At 45.9% G+C, this 22,938-nt stretch overlaps 1 protein-coding gene across 2 annotated transcripts in view; it reads right to left on the bottom strand.

Annotated features, from left to right (window-relative positions):
* Nucleotides 1-19,938, bottom strand: part of nkain4 (sodium/potassium transporting ATPase interacting 4) — a 39,714-nt gene extending 19,776 nt beyond the window's left edge. The window contains exons 1-3 of one of the 2 annotated variants that reach the window (XM_035646209.2): nt 19,655-19,938; nt 3,820-3,957; nt 2,518-2,598 (exon numbers count right to left, since the gene is read on the bottom strand). In XM_035646209.2, coding sequence (XP_035502102.1) covers nt 2,518-2,598; nt 3,820-3,957; nt 19,655-19,708 — 273 coding nt within the window. In that variant the 5' untranslated portion in view covers nt 19,709-19,938. The remainder of the gene's footprint in view (nt 1-2,517; nt 2,599-3,819; nt 3,958-19,654) is intronic. The other variant, XM_035646208.2, reaches the window with a different exon arrangement.
* Between the last annotated feature and the right edge of the window lie 3,000 nt (nt 19,939-22,938).

The raw sequence follows: 22,938 nt of genomic DNA, 5'->3' as shown, positions 1-22,938 counted from the left end.
TGGAATACAGAGAAAATACTTTATGTCTGTGTGATCACGTTGGGGAGCAAAACCTGAGTGGCTAACTGGATGTTGTAGGCTCTTCTGTTGAGAGTGTCATATTGACTTAGATTTCAGAAAGGTGCACGAGCACAGCGGTCGCATATTGATCAGGCAGCTGGAGGGACTCTGCTCATGGGGGTCTGATATCATCTTTAAAACAAAGTTTGTAGTCACTGTTTGTGTGGGATGAGAGGCGGATTACTCTGAAAACTACCATTTCTTAGTGTAAAAATCATTATTTGTCTGTATTATCACTTTTTTTCTCTTTTTGAAAGAGCCAAAGGAATGACAAGACTCTAAATGTATTTTTCTCCTTCGGCTGTAAAAGTCTGCAACAACTAAATCCTCCTCTCATCACCTATTGCCAGACAACCTCTCGGGTACAAAACTGTGATTTGATCTTGGCTTGCAGTGGATTAACAGAATATATAAGGGCTACAAAAAAAAAGGAAAGGACTGATATTCAAAGAGTTAAAAGCGCTGCCAGGCATATTTGCCTTGTGCAGCGCTTCGTACATTGTTCTTTGTTAAAACCAAAACAGAGGGGGAAAAAGTTTTCAAACTAGAGTCAGAGCTTGATGAATTTTGGGGGAATTTAGAGGGCTTTTTTCATTTCAAATTGGCAAGGGGAATAAGCTTTTTCAAATTCAGACAGCTTAGTGCGGTCTCGGCGTCTGTCGTCGCTGTGTGCAGAGTGTGAGCGTGAATGAATAGAAAGAGAAGCAGTGAATGATTTGGGACTGTTCAGAAAACAGTGGTGTGCGCAGAAAAGCAGGGGTCTGTCTGTCAGTCTGACGTGCACTGTGGGGGAGGGGATCAGGGATGGGATCAATGGGAGGTGACAGAGCATGTGGCATATGATTCTGACAACCTTCCTCCCTCACTTGGGCCTTGTCTCGCACGCACGCACGCACGCACGCACGCACGCACGCACGCACGCACGCACACACACACACACACACACACACACACACACACACACACACACACACACACACACACACACACACACACACACACACACACACACACACACACACACACACACACACACACACACACACACACACACACACACACACACACACACACATATAAATCCTAACACACCCTCCAGCACTGTCCTGTCAACACCGGTCAAGGCGAGGCAGACAGAATTACTTGACTCTGGTTTATGATAAAACGTGTTGGGGTTCTCTCAGAAAGCGGTGTGTCAAGTCTGGTCATGCATGTGTGCATGGTTTGTGTGCGTGTGTGTGTGTGTGTGTGCACACACTCTATTAGCCAGCTCTCCTCCTGGCCACCATATGCAGAGCTGGGAGCCCAGGCTGGCTCCATCTGTCAGGTTAATGCCCAGTCTCAGCCCCGAGCAGCTGGCCCCTACAAGCCTCATTATTCTACCAGGCATCATGCAGGAAACACGCAACCACACACACACACACACACACATAGTGGACACACTTAGACATACGCAGTGAGAGACAGACACACTTGATGGAGCCAAGGTCTATCACACAGCGACAAAGTCGCCAGGGCTGGGGAAGGTGTTTCTGAAATTCATTTTGGCTCTCTGAGGCAGTGTCGGAGGACAGGTGACGACACAAACTCATTATTGTCATTGGTCACATCAGCAACTGGACAAGACGGCCATCAATAACGGGAGCGGTCGGAGTGGGGGGTAGGGGGAGATGGGAGGAGAGGAGTGTGCTGAAAAGAAAAAGGGCAAGATGTGAAACTTGCAAAATAGGTTGCATAAATATATATTTAAAAAATGATCGGAGCAGTGAGCAGAGGGAAAAACTTGGGAGAAGACAAATTGACAGGAGAGTCGGGGGGGGGCCTGGGAGGTGACAACCCAAACACTTCTCTTTGTCTGGATAAATACGGGTTTAATCTGCACTTAGGAACCACAGGGGGTGTAAAAGATTTAAATATGTGTGTTTGTGTGCGTGTGCGTGCGTGTGTGTGTGTGGTGGTTTACAGGGGGAGATTTTTCCTGACTATTTACATATTAAGCTTCCACTTCAAACTCAGCAGGGAGGTAACTTTGCAGACCTTTTACCAACACAAAAAAAACCTTATCACACACTAAAGGAAAGGGAAAAACTGAAAAAGCATAATATGTCTCTTTAATATTTAAATAATTATCACATATCACCCCTCTCATCCCCAGTTTTGAGCCCTTTCTTCGAATGTGGCAATTTGAAACAATTATAAAAGCACTTTCTTTCTGGCATGGACGTTACAACAAATTCCTTTCCTGTAGAATCCAAACTCCAAATCCAAGGCTTCATCAACCTGCGCCACCGGCTTGATTCAGACAGCCCGACAGGTGGAGGTGGATGAAATTGCTGTCTCATATTTTCAATATCAGAACATCCCCGTGTTGCATTTATACCGTGCTCCATTAACCAGGGCAAAAATGGAGAAAGGCCCCTGATTTTAAGAAAAGAGAAAAAAAACAGAAAGTCTCACCTTGGACAGGCCTCCTACGTCCAGGTAGAAGCAGATGATGAAGACATTCCAGGCTACCCACAGAGCGGCCCATACTGTGTACTGGAGGACAAAGACACAAAGAAACTAGATAAGGCAACGGTACGTTTAATGGATGAGCTACTCAATTAAGCAAAGCAGTGGCCGGTGTCCCCTCACACACATATTGTGACGTACACATGTATTCATACACGCTCACGTGCTCTACACAAACACCACACGTGCCTAGAAGTTTGTATGTAAGACTTCATTGTTTTTAAAGGTGCTGGTAAGTTCAGCAAGTCTATTCGTGCCCCGAGGGACCTGCAGGGTTTATAAACGCCTGAGCCTGAATGAAGTTCATGACTCAACCATTTACAAAATTGTACAGTCAAACAGTGAACTGTTGACAGACACGGAGGGGGTACGGAGTGGAACTCACTGTCGGAGGGGAAAGAGAGTCATCAGTGTGAAGGTTGTGAAATCGTTTGACTCACGATGATTTGTGTGTTTTAAATGTCAGAGGTGTCAGAGGAAGAGCGCAGGGCAGAACAGCGCCTTTCGCAAAGACCTACATGTTGAATCATGAAATTCCCTAAGCTTGCTCTCTCCCATTTTCCACTTGACAATGTGAGACAATAGCTCTACTTTCCACTCTTCCTCGCCTCCCCTCAATTCCTGCTTCCTCTTGTTTTTCCATCCTGTGTGGCTCCCATCCATTCCCCTCCACCTCCCCGTCTCTCTTTATTCACTGTCTCTCCCTCTGTATCTCTCTCTCTCTCGCTGCCCCAATCTTTTCCTGTCATTAACATCACCATCTGCGCTTCCGCTAATGCTGCTCAAAATAGGCTTTTAATGCCTCAGATGAATGTTGTGGTGTCAAATAAAAAACTGGAGTGTGTAACAGCCCATTTATGAAGCTTTCCTGGTGGCGCTCTCTAACAAAAGCACTGACACAACTGGCAGCACACGCTTTTCAGCGCGCTGCCAAAAAAGAATGACCTTCTCCGTCCAGCAAGTTAAAGCAAAGTACAAATCTGATGAGCTCCTTAGCCGCTCCGCCCCCTTTTAATTAGTACTAATTACTATGGGATTTGAGTGGTTTAGGGGTGTCGCATAATTCACAAGAGGTTGCAGCTCAATTTGCAATTAGAGAGGAAAGGCAACAACGTGTTCAATCTACAGTACATGCACTGGCAGAGGACTAACGCAAAGTGATGTGACACTTCCTAATAGGTACCGCGAGGAATGGGATTATGTGCCAGGTTTCACGTGAACTACTAGTCGTCAGTTGTGTGTACTCACCACCACAATGTAGCGTGGCCGGTACTGGATGGTGCCAAAGAGGCCGAGGATGACGAGGATGATGTGGAAGAAGTTGGCAAGGATAGGGGCCCACTGGTAACCCAGGAAGTCGAAGACTTGTCTTTCTAAAGCCAGCACCTAAAGGGTGAGAGAGAAAGAAGACAGAAAAACAAATGCAATCAGGTTCACGTGTTGCAGATGGAAAAAACGCTTTTCCTACTGTGACAGTGAGCGAGCAACAAAAAACAGACAGACCGGGAAACAGTCATAGGAATTTGGCAACATGTACTGTCACTAGTTGAAGACTTCACAGTAAATTTCCAACAATCCCACAATGAGCGAATTGTCATGAACAGCTTGAGTGTTTAACCCCTGACGATGGTATGGCCCAGAGGTGAAGACAAAACAGTTTTGAGGAATAAACAATGACAGATTTATCGATTCATCCCCTGCTGAGCTGAAGGGAAGCTCACTCTGTTTCCAACCTTCCTGCCAATGGCCTCCAGGAATAATAACGTTCTGGGAACGTTGTAGGAGATGAGAGCCCTCCGTCGTAATACCACTGCACTGAGCCGAGACGCTTATTAAAATTTTTGCTTGCAAACATGCACATGTACACGCAGAGGTAAACCCCTGTGCACAGAAAAAGAGAAATTCAAACATGCTCTCTATACAGACTCACCTGTTCTTCTTCAACATGAACAGAACTGGTTTCAGGCCAGTTCTTTTTTACATGGAGAAGATTGATTTCATTTAAAAATTGTCATCTTCAAATTAATTCACTCTCATCTCATTTCGCTACACATCAGATCTCCGCAAGCACAATTTGGTGAACCAGCATGAAAAGAAAAACAAATACACAATGAAACCCACAGCAATTTGAACCTTTAAGGCTTCATCCACACTAACATGTTCCACCTTTAAAATGTATCTTTTTTGTTACGTCTACAACTGGCGTCCATAATATTTTTCCAAGTGTGTAAGACTTTTGGAAATGCTGCGGCTCCATCTTAGTTTGAAATTGAAAAGGGCTGCGTTTCAGTCTGGATGGGCAGAAATGGAGACTTTTGGAAATGATGACGCAGACACCCGTGTGAGTCCCCATTTGCATCAACTCAATTAGCATGTCATTTGGGGGAAAATACAGGGAGGGGCATGAACCATTTAATTAAAATTCCATTGCCAATCCAATTCCATTCTCAGTGTGTGTGTGTGTGTGTGTGTGTGTGTGTGTGTGTCTCGATCAACGATGTGTTTTGTTGAGCGTCGACATGTCATTTCCAGCCAAGCGCTTGAAGATGGATGAGGGAGGGAGGAATCTCGTCTCTGCTGCAATGATGGGAATGCATCAATGAGCACACACACACACACACACACACACACACACACACACACACACACACACACACACACACACACACACACACACACACACACACACACACACACACACACACACACACACACACACACACACACACACACACACACACACACACACCAAATGCTCGATACGCAGCCGTGACTCCTCCAGATGTAATGGATATGTTACCATCAACCCGATGAGACATTGTGACAGGCAGGGGAGGGAGATGATCAAATGCTGAGTGATAATTGAAAATGAACACTCCTTCACATGGAGAGCAATAACCGCAGACAGTGGGTGAAGCGACAGAGGGCGTGGTGAGCGAACTGCGACCTGCACCGAGCACGATGATACCTAAGTCAAGGAATAGCTGAAGAATACAAAGAGCGAACTTTTCAGTCTGAGAGAGGAAGGAGGAAGAAAACCGAATAATGGCTGGTGATCAAAACTGTGATGGATAGAATGAACTGCAATGAATGCAGAGACAGTCACAAATGACTGGTGCTAGCGTAGGAAGACTGAGCTCCCTCTCCCTCTTAATAACCTCTGTCTATCCCCTGGATAGAGAAGAGGCTGGAGGGGGATGAATACAGAGTCATACATCGTCTGGTCGGTTAGAGGGCTCAACAAAACTAGCCTGTGGTTAAAGTGGTTGGGACAACATGTCATGGAAAAGCCAGGGTTCCCCCCATAATAGCACAGGCCTGACGGGCCGCTATAGGCCCAAAACATGTTTTTAATAATGAAACGAAAAAACTACGCCAACCAAAGTTGTTTACTGACATGAACGTCACAAAATGTCCGAAAAAAATGGGGTGCGGACATTTTCCAGAGTTTACATATGAAGAACGCAGGACATGCCAAAAGCGAAATGTCAGGATGGGGGGAAAATAAGATCTCAGTGACTTTGAATTATTTGCATGATTTTTGGTGGCAGAAACTGTTGATCTCCAGGAATTTTCACACAAAACCGTCTCTAGAGTTGTGGTTTTTTAATCTGAATGGTGAGGAAAAAACAGTAAAGATCAGTGATCAGCAGTTCTGCAGACAGAAAACACAGAGAGTTCAGAGTTCAAGCCAGTGGAAACTCATAACCACTCTTTACAACGATGGTGAGCAGCAGAACGGGTCCAACCCTGTGGCAATACAACAGCAGAGGACCACATCGGGTTCCTCTCCCGTCAACCAAGAACAGAAACCTGAGGCTGCAGCGGGTACAGGCTCACCAGGACTTGGAAAAATGTAGCCCGGTCTGACAAATCTGGATTTCTGCCGAGCCACGCAGATGATAGGATCACAATTTGGCATCAAAAGCATGAATCTATGGACGCAACCTGGTTCTGTCAGCAGGCTGCTGGTGTGGTGTAACGGTGTGAGGAATGATTTCCAGGCACACTTCTGGTCACTTAATGTCAACAGCGGTCTTTTTTTTCATCCTGCTGCATTAGCTCAGTACATTATATTGTTTTCTTATAATATGATCATCAATATGTGAATCCAAGCGACAAGATTTGATAGTCTGATTGATAAACCGAGACAGAAACTGGTGAGAGTGAAAACTAGAAACGACACATTATACTGTATATTTGGTCTCCTGCGGTGTGTCAATGTGTCAAGTCAAGGTCTGTTAAACTGTGGCGATTACACAGAGCAGATAGGATGGCGTTTATCTTCTTATGTTGATAGAGACAGATAGTAGACCTCCGAATGTCCTCTAGTAATCCTAGTGGGGGGGAAAGAGATATAAAGGCTATAAAGAGATAAAAAGGCTCTGCACAATCTGTTTAACAGCATTTATTCTATTTGGCAGGATAAATGCCAATAGCCTCAGGGACGTATCCGGGTGAACTTCTGACAATTTTTTCAAGGATTCGTACATTTTGTGAGACATTTATTCAGCACAATCACGTCATAGTACATTAACTATAAATCATTTTTTATCATGACTATTAATTTGATTCATGGTTGGTTTTTGTTTGTTGGTAAAAGTTTAAAATGCCTGACACAGTTGTCTACTTCACAACACTCTTCTGACGTGACACTGTACGTGAATGCCGCCGCATAATAACAGGCATATTGTCAATGTTAATGTGCATGAACCCTCATCTATCCAACACACATACTTTGGTGCCCTCCACATACATGGACCCTTTCACTGAAATGTTTCCACCGGTCATTAAATTAAATCGGTGTATGGGCATGAGGGACGTATTCTTTCCACTGAGATGCTGTAGTAAGCCTATCACGTTCGGTGCTAACTCAATAATCCCCAAGATGACAACAATCAATCAAGGACAGAGAGGTCTCTGCCCACACGGACACACACACACACACACACACACACACACAAACACCCCCACAAGCACACACACACACACACACACACACAAACACACACACACACACATACAGCCACATAAAGCCATATGGTACAATTAGCCCACAATTCATAGGGAGCAGGTTACTGCAGAGTGGGGTGGAATTTAATAAAAAGATACCAATGCTCTTCCAGGAATAGTGATCTGGCCACATAACGGCCCATAAAAGCCTCCCACCAACCTCCTGCAGGCACAAGTGACTCCCACTGGGGTGATGGAATCTCTTGGTGTATATTCTGGTTTTGGATGTGTACACACACACCACTCCCACCATAAATACTACTGGAAGCAACTAGGGGGAGAATTACTTCTATTGGTTTCTAAAAATTCTCTATTCAGTTAGTCAGAAACCACCCGTTATTCACTCTTCCAGCAAACAGATTATTGACAGGGATCGTAGGCCTCAATCCTGCTGCTTCTGTTAGATGATGTGTATATTCAATCAGTTCCTTGAGGTGGGGATAAATGAGCACGCGCAATAAAGAACAGACAAGTAGACACGGCCTTACAAAATAAATCCTCCTTTCCTCAATGCCCAAATCGAGAATATCAAAGCCCCAAAACGTTCGAATCATCACCACTTTCTTTAAGATGCCACCGAGAAGAGCGAAACGCGGATGGAAGAGTGATGAGAGGATCAGAGTGAACGTGTCTGAGAGGGTAACAAAATATCTGATCTGCATCGTTGGAGAGCTCATTAAAGATGTGCACGTGTGCTCAAGATAAGTGGCTGAAATGCATGAAGTGGAGGTAGTGTTATGCAAGCTACATCCACAATAATATATTTTCATTTTGCAAACTGGTTTAGAATATAAACCACCTCTGTCCGGATGAGGTGCGCATGCCCATGGTAATTGTATACAATAATAGCTTCTTAATAATAGCTGCGTTCTTGCACATGCTGTAGCGTAGGTAAGTATCATCCTTCACTGGCGATCGGGGCTGATACTGTTTGGTCGTGGCTACACACATACGCAAATGCAGCGGTGGCGAACCTTCGCCTCCCGTGCACTTTTAATCTGTGCGAGGGGCGAAGCGGCAAATAAAACCTTTTTCTTCCGGTGGCAAAGCAAATCTGCAGCGTGGCTTCACATGGAGTTCAACTTAGGTGAAATTTGACCTGTGTGTGTGTGTGTGTGTGTGTGTGTGTGTGTGTGTGCCTGTCACCTAAGGACTGAAACAAACATATTAGACTGGATGTAGTGGCAGTAGTAGTAGGACACTACTGATGGGGTGTTGGATGTGAGAGTGTGAGGGGCCACACACGACGCTCCCCCAGGAAAGAGGACGGCGTTGGCTGGTGACCCTCTCATTTCCAAAGCGTTCGCCTCCAGATACTATAAATCACACCGGGTTTTCTCTTTCTGTGCCCTCTGTGAAATGTCCTCTGATAACATGTGACTGAATGTGTCATCAGCATCTGTGGATTCGAAAAGCAGGTGTGCAGGTGTGCAAGTGTGTGTGTGTGTGTGTGTGTGTGTGTGTGTGTGTGTGTGTGTGTGTGTGTGTGTGTGTGTGTGTGTGTGTGTGTGTGTGTGTGTGTGCGCACGCGCCCATCCTGTATGACTTTAGGCAGCATGAGACAGACTCCCTTGTGTTCAAGCCTATAACTCTGACTCACGCTGTTGAGCATGAGGATGACATTGAGGAGTGCCAGCAGATGTGAGTGGTGAATAACAGAGAATTCCTAGCACCACATTATCTCCCGTTCTTTATCTCGGCGACTTCGCTAATGCGTTGTCTCTATTAAGACATACAAAGTCAGCAAAAGGCTGACATAGCGATACGATACAGAGGGGTAATTTGTCTGCAATGTCCAAATTACCGCTCGTGTTTCATGCGAGTTTCACCGTCTAATTGAGAGAGAGAGACTTTACTGCCTGCCTGGAGTCACTGGAAGTAAAGACAAGCCAGGGCAAATCATGGCATATTCCAAACAACTAAAAACAGCCTGCCTCTGATTTATGGTTTGTTTTTTTGTCACTATCTTTCTCCTGATGGGGTTTTCGCCTCCACAAATATGGAAATGATCTAGTATTAATTCTAGCTCTGCGCGCTTGCAACACCCCTGTAAATCAGTGGTCCCTGAATTGGGCGTTATGATGCCCCGAGAGAAGCGCAACACAAATCTGCAGGGTCGCAAGATGATTAACGGGATGGAAAATCTCTGCCTCTCAAAATATGGTTCGTTTTGTTGACTTTCTTGTGATTTACTTGATAATTCCACCTATGGCACACAAGTAAGATAAAGTAAAAATAATACTGGTATTCACATGATCCAAATTATACTCAGTTTCATCACTTTGGGTAGATTCTCGTTTCACAGCCATGAGTCTCGGATCGGTGCGTTGAAGCATATTAACAAAGGATTTCATATATTACAACATTTTGGATCTATGACGAAGTTTTCAAACTAAAGTGGGCTCTGTAGCGTTTCCAACCTTCTCCGTTTTAGGTGCTCAGAAACGTATAAACTAGGCGTGAATGAAGCAGCGTTTGTAGTAGTAGTAGTGATGTGTTTTAAAACTAAAACGTAGTAATGTGGATGTAGCCTAAGACAAATCATCTGTGCTGATGAGGGTTTGCTTTTTTGTTTTATGTGCCATGATTTGCCCTGGCTTGTCTTTACTCTGTGACTCCCAGCAGGCAGTTGAGTACTTCTAAAAAACTTTTCTCCAATCCAATTTTTCACCTCTTGCCTGGGTAATGTTATTATAGTCTGCTGTCTGCCTGATCCTCGTGTAACTAATGGTGCCAATCTCAATACGTGTGTGTGTGTGTGTGTGTGTGTGTGTGTGTGTGTGTGTGTGTGATGCGTGGGTGTGTGTGTGTGTGTGTGTGTGTGTGTGTGTGTGTGTGTGTGTGGCTTCCATTGTGTACATGGAGAGTCGGATAGCCCGCGGCGGTGCCTGGTCTACCACGGCTGAGACAGGGATTAAAAGGTAGGGGGCCTGTAATAAGCCACTTTCTCCCCCAATGTTTGAAATAGGGTCTGCACAGTCGAGGCAACACGGCGGCTTGTCCCCCAGTACGTCGTTAAGTATCACCAGTTTTATGCGGCGGTGCTCAACCGATACTGAGTCGAGGGCACGCCGCGGCTCTGATTTCTGCAACGTGACCGCTGAAAGCCTATATGCTTTTAGTGCTTTTAGTGCTAATAACATGCTAATCTCTCGGTGCTATTGGGAACGCACAACAAACAAATCCGTCACCACCGGAAGAAACATAAGCCATCGCTTTGAACCGAGTCTCCCTCTGGACACTGGCGAACTGCGGTACTTAAAACTTTTACTTCTGTGGTCTGTCCTGTGGTGTCATTCTCTCTCTCACTCTCTCTCACTGTAACTCACCTCAGCATTGGCCTAATGTACAAACATCTTCTGGGAATGGAGTCCAAACATTTTGAGTTCAGTTCAATATATGGGCTGGAGACGGGGTACAGCGGGCTCCGCCACTCCGGCGTCGGACCTGGAACAATCCGATGTCACCAGATGATCCAGAGGTTTGCACGGGAACCAGGCCTAAGACTTGTGTTGTCCGATTTACTGACCAACCTGTTCCTGCCTGAGCTTCACAGAGAAGCCTCGGACAGCAGATGTAAAACACCGGACTTTTAACAGTATTCACGTCCAACGTCTGCCAGTGTCTGACTAGTTTCATTCTCACGGTTTTCCGAGTTAAAACGGTCTGCAGAAAACTGGCCAGGCAGCATTAAGAGGACTTCAGCACACACACACGCAAAAAAATATTGATGATGAAGCAAGGTTCACTGAGATATGACCCTAATTTGTACACTGTGACAGCACACAGTGCTTCCACACAGGACTGGCATCTCTGGTAAAAACGCTTATTTTGCTCGGCCTCTCTTCCTTCCTCTATCTCTCTCCCTCCACTTCGCCGTCAGCCAAACATTTCTTTTAAGTTTATCTGCAAAGGTGGCAGCAATGTTTGGATTATTACGGGCTAATTTACACTTTGCTGCATCCACTCAGAGAGGAATGCGGCAGCAGCAGCAGCAGCGGGTGTTGTGATTTCAGCCTCAACCCAAAGAGATTAACGTCACTTGTCTGGTTTTGTCTCCTTTTAGTCTGGTGGCGTGGGCGTCACATGGAAAATGAGAGATGAGACAGCAGACTGCAGACTGCACCAAACACAGATACTAGTCGACACCAGGTCACATTAACAAATGTCCATTTACAGAGACACAAAAGAACACACACACACACACACACAAATAGTTAGAGTTCTCAGGGGAGCGAACGGTAGAAAAGTAGGACAGGAATTCAGTGATGGATAAAACCCAAACACACCAACGATAGATAGGATGGAAGAAAAGTGACGAAATGATAGAAGCTTAACCCAGCCAATCCTTTTCTCCAGTTCCGTCTCAGCATGTCCCAGATCTTACAGGAAGCTGTGTGGGTTTTGCGCCCGAATTAACAAGTACGCAATTTAGCTGCGAAAGGAAAATTCTTTTCTCAAGAATACAGGGTCAAGAAAAAGGCTGTCAGCGGTTTACACCCTCCGGCTGCACTCTCCATAATTCAGCCGGTCGTGTTGTTCTTCTCATCATTATACCATCACTCTTAATCTCCCAACCACCAGCAGAGCAAGTTGGGCGGTGATCATCCCCGCCGTCCAACCGTTTGATCAGACAACACAAAATTGGAGCAGAAACATCCGTGAGGTCATCAGCCGTTTGTGAAACAAGGCCTGAATGCCAAAAAGCAGTAGGGGGATTTCAGTGAGATGAATACGCCGTGCAGTCATTCAACTGACTGTGATCTGTCAAGATAGTCATTCCAGCTGTGGCGCTCCCAAAGCAATTTATTCAATGCCACACTGTAACGAATGTCACCGATGGAAACGCGCGGAATGGAATGAGAGAAATGGGCTCGCAAATAGTTCTAGTTTTATCTCCATTACGGCTTAATATTGCTGTGTCATTGATGCGGAACACACACAGACACACTCGCACAAGCCCGCGCATGGATGCATGCACACACACTCAAATCTGGCAGCCCAAGGTTTTTCGATATAACCACATAATTAATGGTCTGTTAAATTGAGGACATTAAAATGGAGAACAGTAGTAAAAGGGCCACCAGGGGCAAAGAGGAGATGGTTTTTCCAAGAGCACACATATTATTATAAACCAACGTGCACACAGCAAGGGCAGTGTCTCCGAACTCCGGGGAAGGTCGAGAAAACAACAGGGAGGTCGTCACCTCTCCTCTGTTAGCGTAGAACCTGGCTGCCTTCAAATCTGTTTGACAAGAAGCCTCGAAGAAGAACGATATCAAAATGAACAGATTTCAAATAAAGTTAGTCCCGAGTAAACCACTCAGCTGCATCCGACTGGTTGCTATGTTGCATTTTTGGGTGGGTCGTTTCTGTGGTGAGGTTAAAGGCTATGTATGTAAGTAGATCTATCTTTAGAGTGACAGTTGTCCTGAGAGCGGGACGTCTACTGAGCCCCGTGTTCTGTTGCAGCCCAACCCTGAGGTCGTCCACCAGCACTCGTCTCTCCTTCAGCACGCTAACTCACATTTGCATCATACATTGCCATGTTTTCCTTTTGACAGGTTGGTGGGATTTTGTTTTAATCCCTGCAGGCTCTTCGGCATCGCATTGTATACATTAAAGTTTCCATGGTAACAGTGCACCAGAAAGAGGGAGGGAGTTGGTAAGAAGACGAAAGAGCGGGGGGAAAAAAGAAAAGCTAAACATAGAGATCTCTGGTCCCTGGGGTCATGCTCATAATTGGCCCGGAGTGAGAGGTCGAACCTCCACCCATCCCCCCCTTCACCCTGTCTATTTCTCTCCACCTTTCCATTTGCATTCCCCCCCCCCCCAAAAAAAATCTCCAGTGGCTCTGGCCTCGCCGATAAATCAAAAGGTAATCAATAATTCAAACATATTCCAACCTGGAATCCCAGCAGGGGGAGAAAATGGAGAAAAGGTTTTCCCCATTTTGAAGAAGAAGAAGAAGAAAAAATGCGATGGGGAGACAACACACAGCCTTGTTGCGTTTTAACAAAGGAAACACGCCAAGGGTGGATCGTGGCCATTCGCTACGCATTCAAGCGGTGCTTCTCCTCCCCGTGTACCCAGGATGCCTTAGGCTCTCAGGTGAGATGGTGACGCACTGGGGGGGGGGGGGGGGGGGGGGGGGGGGGAGCTCCAAAACTCTCAGCTTTGAGTTGTTACGTAGTCACCTTGCCTTGCGACCTACAACACACACATAGGCTGCTGGCTGTTGTTCAATCGTCTTGTTTTTTGTGTTTTTGTTTTTTTTTTGATGGTGGTGGTACCTGCAGCTAAGGCCAGACAGGACCTGTCAGGGTCCACTCTTCTGTGCATGAGGGCTGCTCAAGCATAGCAATCAACACAGTCTAGGTCGAGACCACAATCAGCATTGGCCAGCGGGGGTCCGTTTGACAGCACGGGCAGAGCACTCACACACACACACACACATACATACATAGATGCACATACTTCACCTAATTATGGCAGCTTGCGTGACCTTCAGAAAGAAATGAAAAGACAAGAATGGGCCACAGACAACATGAGACCGGGTTATGACCAAAATTTCCGCAAATCACATGAATTACTGGAGATTCCGTGGCCCATGATCACATATGGTTTAAAATATTTTGCCCTCCGTCTCCCACATCCACAACATCGCTGGAAAATAGACAAACCACATGAACCTTCCTTCAAAGACGTGGCAGACTAAAATATGTATTTTCTTCAAAGAAAGTAGTTGATTTTTATATGTTGCCCCAAAGAGCCGAGTCTTATTACAGACAAACCTTTTTAAGTGACGGTTGACTGTTTTTTTGTTCATTGCTTGAAGAGCTTTTAAACAACGGTTATGTAGTTGTATTTGCCTGAAAAGCAACTTGCAATGAACAAATCTAACAAGGTCCTAATGACTTACATGATTTCTATCAATGATCGGCCAGCAGGCTTATCAGGCTATATAACATGGTTGTGGCCGTATATGTGGTCTTCCAATCTAGGACATAAGTCTTTCACAAAAGAACCAATTCTAATGACAGTGTTCGCCTACCTACCCCCGACCCACACACTATTTTGCAGGGGCACCGTCACTGCATCCTGGATGATTGTGACTGGTCGAACAAGTGTTTCTTCCCCCTGTAGCGGACTGATAATGGGTGCAGCCAGACCATTATATAGCACTGACACGGCGCTGTGGAGATCTGGTCATGCAAGACTAAGGCGTTGGTGGCACTAACCCTAGTAATGAAGGGACTGTAGGTATCCCATATGTGAAATGAGTTATTTTTTTTACCACTAAGATACACAGTGAAAGAACATACTTTGCAAGAAAGTCATTGACTTTGTTTCTTTGATTGCGCTCGAATTCATATATTTTTGGGAATACTAATGAGGCTAGTTGAAGCTAAAGTTCTGCTTCATTGTGTTGATCGATGCAGAAAACGTCATCCCCGGCCCACGTGTGGAGAGTGTGGACATCCCGGTGTATTACCCTGTATTTTAATCGCAATAAGCAGCTCCATTTGCCAATCTGCATTCTCGAACAAGAAACTGACTAAAATAGCCCACAATGACACAACAGTTGGGATCTGCTGGAGTTTGGTGAACGCACCTAGTTTACGGGGAGCCTGTCTCTTTGCTGCATGTGACACACACAGACACCGCATTTTGTAACTGCATGGATAATTCAAATAGGGATGCTATCTTATTCTGCTGCCATCTGTGCGAGCCAAAGCAAGTAGTGTGTTGGGGGGGGGGGGGGGGTGTTTCTGCTCACAACGATATGAATCACAATCTGGAGAGGCTTTATGAAAACTTAATGGCAGGCTCAGAGAGGCGAATACGAAAGGTAAAGAAGTGGAGGGAGAAAAGAGCTGTGACCATCCACTCTGTTCCAGCTGCCTATCGCTTCCATCAGTGGCAAGGAAATACACTTCATTGTCAATACTCATACTGGGCTCATACTAGGCTCCATGCTCACGCAGTTAGACAAATACTCTTAAAGCACCGGCGTAAGTGACTCTAAACAGATGTCTGTAGCATCTGTCGCTGGCAAAAATAGAAAAAATCTCTCGAGCTCCTGCCACGAACAGCTTTCATATTGCACTAGTTACCGGGTTTTTACACGTCACCTCTGGAGCAGGAGAAAGACTGAACAGGATTATATAATAACAAGTAACTCTCACACCAATGTCTGACAGCATGCGATGTTTTACTACCGAGCAATTTGCCTCGGTTGCAGTAATTACTCTTACTTACAGCTGTGCGACGCGTTGATATCGAAGCTGTGAGCCGAGACCTTGAGTGTGTGCGCAGAAGTGTGTGTGTGTGTGTGTGTGTGTGTGTGTGTGTGTGTGTGTCAGCACACATGTAGATTTGGGAGATTTGGACAGACAGGATGTTAACAGATATCCAGCATCCGTAAGCTCATGAGCATTCGACGGGAAATGTGAATGGTAGTGCTTCTATGCATCAAATGTCAGTGGAGGAAGAAGTGGAGAGAAGGAAAAGAAAAAAACTGCCTAAGTCCTTTGTAACGTGTGGGAGATGACGTGATGCCTGCCAAGGGATAATGTCGTGCCTTCAGGATGAGAACGCGCTGCTTATCCGCTCAAACTTTCTTGGAAGCACTTTGGTTGAACCCCGATCTTCTTCTCTGAAGCCTGCACTACAAAGTGAGCGTATTCTCCAGCTATGTCATCAAAAGAGTACAGAGGGAAAGAGTGATGCAAGATATGACACATCGCGTCGCATGGCGCTCGTGGGCAGTCTGCTCGTTATCTTCACCCTCGAAACTCAGGTAAAACTTTCACATCTCTCCCATCTCTGTACCAGGGAGCGGTCGCCGAAGTGGGCAGCCCTTCATCCCACACGGGTACATATCAAGACATTCGCTGCCACAACACGGACACATCATTCTCCTCTTTGCCCGTGATGGAAGTTTTTTTTTTAAACTAACTAGCTCGTCCCTTCATCTTGACCGAGGCCGACAGCGCTAGGCTTCCTCCCAAAGGCTATAATCTTTACCCAACACTCTACCTTCTAATCTCTAACTCACAGAATGTGCGGTCGTGTCCGTGGGTGTGTCAATGTGTGTGAAGAGGGACCGCGCACAAAACAGTCTGTCTGTGTCTCTGTGACGTTGCATCCGTCAGTTATGGCCAGACATTTTCCGGGGTCAATGTTCACTTCTGTGCTCATTACCCTTATAATCCGTGTGTGTGTGCGTGTGTGTGTGTGTGTGTGTGTGTGTGTGTGTGTGTGTGTGTTCCGTCTGCCCTTTCCTGAAAAACCACCACGACCAATGAAGAGGCCTCCCGCATCAATCACCTATACTCTCCACGGAGCCGCATTAACCAGCAGCTCCATTCAGGACCACGTCCCTCCTCATGGCCGTTCAATGACATTCACAGTATACGTCTCGACTGGCACCCATATCTGACAAATTGAAACGCATCAAACGCCAGGTCAGCTTTAGGTCAGCACCTCAAATAACCCACCCGTCGAGACAAAAAAAAAAAAAAAAAAAAGAGCCCGCTTGATTCTCCAGGAACAAACAAATCATTAGACGGACAGGGCTTCCTGCCAACGCTCGCCATTCTCTGGGGCCGACCGGCGTTCTGACAACCATCCAGCCCCACTGTCTGGAATAGTTAGGCTGCAGAGGGGGAGAGGTAACCGAGGCGATTCGATCAATACAGGCTCATTATCTGTTGCCTTCTGTCCCAGAGAGATGAGTCTCACCGCTCGGCCCTGTTGATGAAGAAAGCGCACCACAATTCAATTAGGGGATGGCCGAGATGCCAAAAGAGGTTTGATCAAAGCACTCTGCCTGGCTAATTAGCACACACAGCGTTTCACAGGGGCTATTTTTACATCTGAGGAGCGGAGTACGTTGTTTTGTTAATGGTAGTTTTACCCTGTAATGGACTGGGAATAACCTGGCTCATTGTCAATGCATAGGTTTCAGCCAGGGGAGAGTGAGGGGCCCCTGGTGCTGCTCCACACACACACACACGCACGCACGCACGCACGTATGCACGCACACACGCACACACGCACATAAACACACACACATAAACACACTCCTACAACCTGATGACCTTTCGAAAGGTCTCGCAGGGTTTAATGCAACCCCTCTTTGCAGGTTAAACTCATCGGAAGTGTGCAGGTGTGCGTGTCTGTGTGTGTGCATGTCTGTGTGTGTGTGTTTCTGCAGACAGGAAGTGTCAGGTCATCCAGAAATAGTGCCGGGGGAAAATAAAGCTGTTTCCAGGAGCCTTCAGGGACTTTTTAGGCAGCCCGCTGACAGCTTTATAAACCTCTTTACAAATGGTCGACCTTCTTCTCTCTAATGAGACCGGAAAAAAAAGTCCAAAGTCTCTGACGGAAAAACAGGCGTGTCCCTAAAGGTGGGCTCGTGGCCCTCTGTGTTTGTGTCTGTGCGTCTATTAGTGTAACTTGTCACCAGAGAACAAGTCAATTTTAACAAGGGAGCGAGGCCTTTTGTGACCAAAACCATGAAGACTTCTGCGTTTTCCCCCCTTGCGCACAATATAATACATTTAAAAAGCTGAAAACTTGACAGATACCCAAGTGTCGCACACAAATTCAAATACACCAGCTATCTATTAATTTTGAAGATGAAGTGGGGAAAGAGCGGCGGCAAACTAAGGCCGGAGGCAATGAGAATTCACCGAGATGACTGCGGGAAGAGAGAACTGCAGCAAAGACTTGTCCCAATCCTATTCCTCTGAAAAAGCATTTCATCCACGGGCAGCGGTTCATTTCAGATCTACATCGCCAGCTTCTTATATTTCCAAGAGTATAAACTCGAGATGGCCTGTGCCTCCCCAACCAGCAGCAAGAATACTGAGTATAGCTCAGCAATGTTGGCTTGATGGGGAACACGGCATTGCGAAACACGAGGGTACTTTGGTGACAGTTGTTGCCGATACCAACTGCGATTACACGCTTTCCTTTTGTTGTGCGTCGGATTTTCCCCCGTTTTCGTATTCCCTCATGCATGTTGCAATACATCAAAACTTCCCCTGTTTGACTCTCTGTCTGGGGGAGATTTTACTGCTCCCTTAGCTGCTAAAAGCGACATTTACTCGAGAGGGCTTATGGTGTGAGCAAGCTCTGTTTTAATACCATCATAAATAACGTCGTCACACTCTGTCAAGTAAACTCTACTCGGGGATACAGTGACAAAGGCAGGCGGGCCTGGGAGTCAACGGGAAGCGTCGTCTGAGGCTGCACGGTTACCGCCGGTTAAAATGTCACAGCCCACACTTCACTGGTCAGAAATTGAAACGCTCCCAACAAGCTATAAGTCTCTGCATCCACTGTGTGGATCAACACTTCCCAAGCCATACGGCATGGTTTGAGTTCTCGGTGGGCAAATTGCCCTAATAATGTTGAGATCAGAGCAGAAATGTGTTCATCAGCAGGCGTCTTAATCTTCTGAATATTAATCTGAAATGCAGACACTGGCTCTGAAGAGAACGCAGATGTCACAGTCAGAACTGAATGTGATGGTGACTTCAGGTGGTCATGACCATTACAAGGTTCAAAGGGAAAATCCATATATTTGCTGATTTGATTTTATCAGGCATCACACAGCATGTACTAGTTCAACACTGTGCCACTGTACTTGAGCTTCCACTTCCAAACGCCATATGTTTCCTGTCACAACAATGACTTTCCTCATGGCTCAGGCGAAAAGAAATAGACAAACAGCATCGCTGTTATGGGATACAACTTGTGCTTTCTGGCCAAAAACGAATCCAGCAACTATCGAGTGAAATGTAAAAGAAAAATTCGAAAAGGTGCAGTTCGCAGTGTGAGTCTGACGGTACTTATTGTTGGATTATAGAACTTTAATGATGACATTTCAATAACACGCCCTGTCAGAGAGTCGCCTGCTGACCAATTCAAATATCACGTTAAATCTAAAGCACCATCCTAGAGATTTTGTGGTTGACACTTAGTTTTTCTTTTGTTTTGTTTTTTTATCCTTCTCATTTAAAATGAACAACACGAAGGGGAGAACGAGTCAACTCACCAACTGTAAAGTGCAGAGAAAGATGAGGGTGCATCGTCCGCTGCAGCAGCCCATTGTGTCCGCGGGGACAACGTGACTCCGGGACCGGGACGAGAGGACTTGGAGACGGGGTCGGAGGAGCTGTTTGAATCGCGCCGACCAGACTCAGTCCTGATCCAGGCACCGGTGTCCCATTCCCCTTCCTCTGATCCGGCGTCTCTCTTTTCGCAGGAACCCCCACTCTCCCTCCTCCCCCCCCCCCAAAAAAAAGCGTTGAGGTGTGTGTGTGTGTGTGTGTGTGTGTGTGTGTGTGTGTGTGTGTGTGGCTCTGGCTGGGATCTGGTGCGTTCACTGCCTGCGCTCCAGCCGGCCGGTCGCACTTGAGGTGACTGTGGCTGCGGCTGGGTGGATGGTGGCGAGCCGGTGCGTAAAAGTGGGAGGGGGGTGGGAGGCGGTGCGACGGCGGTGGGCTAGTCAAGACTGGGATGGGATGGGGCCGACTGAGGGCGTCAACTGGTTCCTGGAAGATGACTTATGGTGTGGCGGACGACGAAAGTGTTTGTTAACTCACAGAAATGTCAGAAGCAATCGATTCATTGTCATGGTGACCAGAGCACATTGTGCATTCGATTCAGCCAATTAAAATAGTGTGTGTGTGTGTGTGTGTGTGTGTGTGTGTGTGCCGATTAAATTTAATTGATGAAGCCAATTTGGAAGTATGCGTTGGCAAGAAGAGCCACACTGGTGTTCGCTAACAAAAAGTCTCATTTTTGATTGGATGGTTTTCTTGTAAACGTGTTGAGGAGGTGACATCAGCTGCTACGGTGCTGCGGCTGGTGGAGAACTGGCGCCATCTTGTGGCCGTTTGAGACAACACACTGGCGAGTTTAGATAAAATGAAATAAAAACTTGCACCGAACATTATAGTCGACACACCTACAGGGTCCTTATTCAAAATGCTTAAGATACAAGGTTCTGTCACATTTTGCAAAATTCCGCTTGTGCGTTAACATTTTCTTTTTTAATCATTCATATTCGTGCAGGCCCCCCTTTGTCCTTTGGACATTCTTTATTTAAAAAAAAAAAAAATCACACGTTTCATCTCTGTGAGGCAAATTTTCTGGTCAAAATAATGCTTTTGATTTACCATTTCATTCCAGGTTTATCCACTCTGGCCTTGCCCCCTCTCCAAATCCTCCTTTCTATGCATCCCTCTGTCTGCACCACTGCTCGGTATGATTCCTATAATAGAAAAGGTCTTAAAAGCAACTCTCTCAGTCAGTCAGTCACTCTCTTCTTCCTCTCGGACTGTGTGGAGGTCCCACCACCTCTCTCCTCAGCAGCTTGATAAATGTTTTACAGCATCTCAGAGGGAACACTTCACATCTCATTTCGTCACACACTCGTCTGCAATGCCCCTTTAAAATACAGACTCCCCTCTCCTCTCTCCTCTGCTCCTCCTGGGCCCAGGAGGAAAAAACAATAATCTCCTCTTTAATCATGGGTGCTCATAAACTAAAATACTCAAAAAGCATCGTGACAACTTTGAAGCCCCAGCATCATTCTAGTGGCAAACACTCCATATGCATCGGTCAACATTTGTGTGAAATCCGGGAGAATATGTTGGTCATCTTTGTAAACACTTTAATCATAGTACCAACTCCATGTGAGTTTACAGAGATGGGCACACCTGACACGGTATTCAGTGTATTCAGCAAATTAACCAATTTGCTTGTAGCATCAGTCATGTCCTGTACAGTTACACATCACGCCAGTCAGTGCAAGAGCTGCTAGTAGAATACATTAGTGGCCGTCCTGCACTTCCTGAATGCATGAAGCTCACTCATTCACACACAAATGTCTTATGAGAACATGTTTTTTTTTTAATGTGTGCCATAAAAAAAAAAAAAGTCTGTGTGTGCATATCTGGGGCGGGAGGGAGGGAGACAGGGAGAGTATAGAGCCACGGCAGAAATAAGGTCACTGTTATGGTTCTATTAGGAGCCTTGATGGAGGTTCTCCTCGCGTTCCCATTTGGCCCAAACGCATCCTTATCGACTCACTGTGCGTGTGCATGTGTGTCCGGGGTCCTTCCTTTCATGACAAGTGTGTCCAGGCCCTCGGGGGCTGCTGTTCCTCACAAAGACACTAACGTGAAGTGACAGGAGAGCCGGCAGTGCGCTGCTCTGAGGGGACCGGCATTGTGGAGGAGACCCAAGAGTCTGGCTCGCCGTGGACAACAATAGGAAGAAGGAAAAAAAAAGGAGCTCAGAGGCTTTTCTCTCTTTGAAAGCGTCTCAGGCCGTCGCTTCTGGTTCCCCACTCTTTCTTTCTTTCTCTTTTCACACATCTTGGCGCCCAAACACACACGAAAAAAGCTGTTTCACTATTAACAGCCAATTCATCATTTCTGAGGCTGACGGAGACACGAGAGCGAAACAGACTCCATCCTTTAATTCTCTTACTTACATCGACCTGAGTGACTGGACTTCCCACAAATTGCTGTCGTGTAGTTTGCTTACCACAGGCTCACGCAGATGGCATTATTCAGGCTGAAATTCTGGGTCGCCTGGGTCGCTGCAGTGGAGCTGTAAAAAACAATAAAAGGATATTTTACATTGGGGCAACTATCACCTGCTACTGTGGCAAATAATGCATCATAACTGAACGTTAAATCAGCTAAATGAGCTGCTCCCTTCATCTCCACAGTACATTTATCAACACAAACTAGTCCACATAGCTGCAAATGACATCCACCACTGGCTGTCCGACGAGCATATGAATGCTTTTCTTTATTTAGATCCACACTCATAAAAGTTTAAGTTTATGCATGTGCCCTTGGAGGCAGAGTCTCATTTGTTTTATTTTTTCTTTCTCTCTCTCTCTCTTTTTTTTCCGCCATGAAAAGAGTTCCAGACGCGATAAAGAATAAATACAGAGGCTATTATGAGGATTACGTCAATAATTTATAGTGGGGTTGTGCTTTGCTTAAGAGATACTGGTCCCCATTATCATTTTTCAGCATTTGGTTTTGTTCCAACGCTCGCCGCATGGAGGCGCTGCTCTGTGGAGGTTTTTAATTGAATGGGTGCCTTCACAGGTGCGTCAAGCTCGATAGAAGCAAGGAAACTACCGGAAATGATTTCACTTTTCTTCAAAATAAAAGCATACATTTAAGCCAAGCGTGAAATGGCATTCTTTTCTTGTTTGTTTGTTTTTGGCAAAAAGCAGTGGAACCAAACTACTAGGTTGGGGGGGGATATGGTATTCATATGTGTCACTCATTGAAAGAGGTTAAACCAAGT

The sequence above is a fragment of the Scophthalmus maximus genome, chromosome 3 (genome assembly GCF_022379125.1).
Source record: "Scophthalmus maximus strain ysfricsl-2021 chromosome 3, ASM2237912v1, whole genome shotgun sequence".
Classification (NCBI taxonomy): domain Eukaryota; kingdom Metazoa; phylum Chordata; class Actinopteri; order Pleuronectiformes; family Scophthalmidae; genus Scophthalmus; species Scophthalmus maximus.
This window is presented reverse-complemented; position numbering and strand designations above follow the sequence as displayed.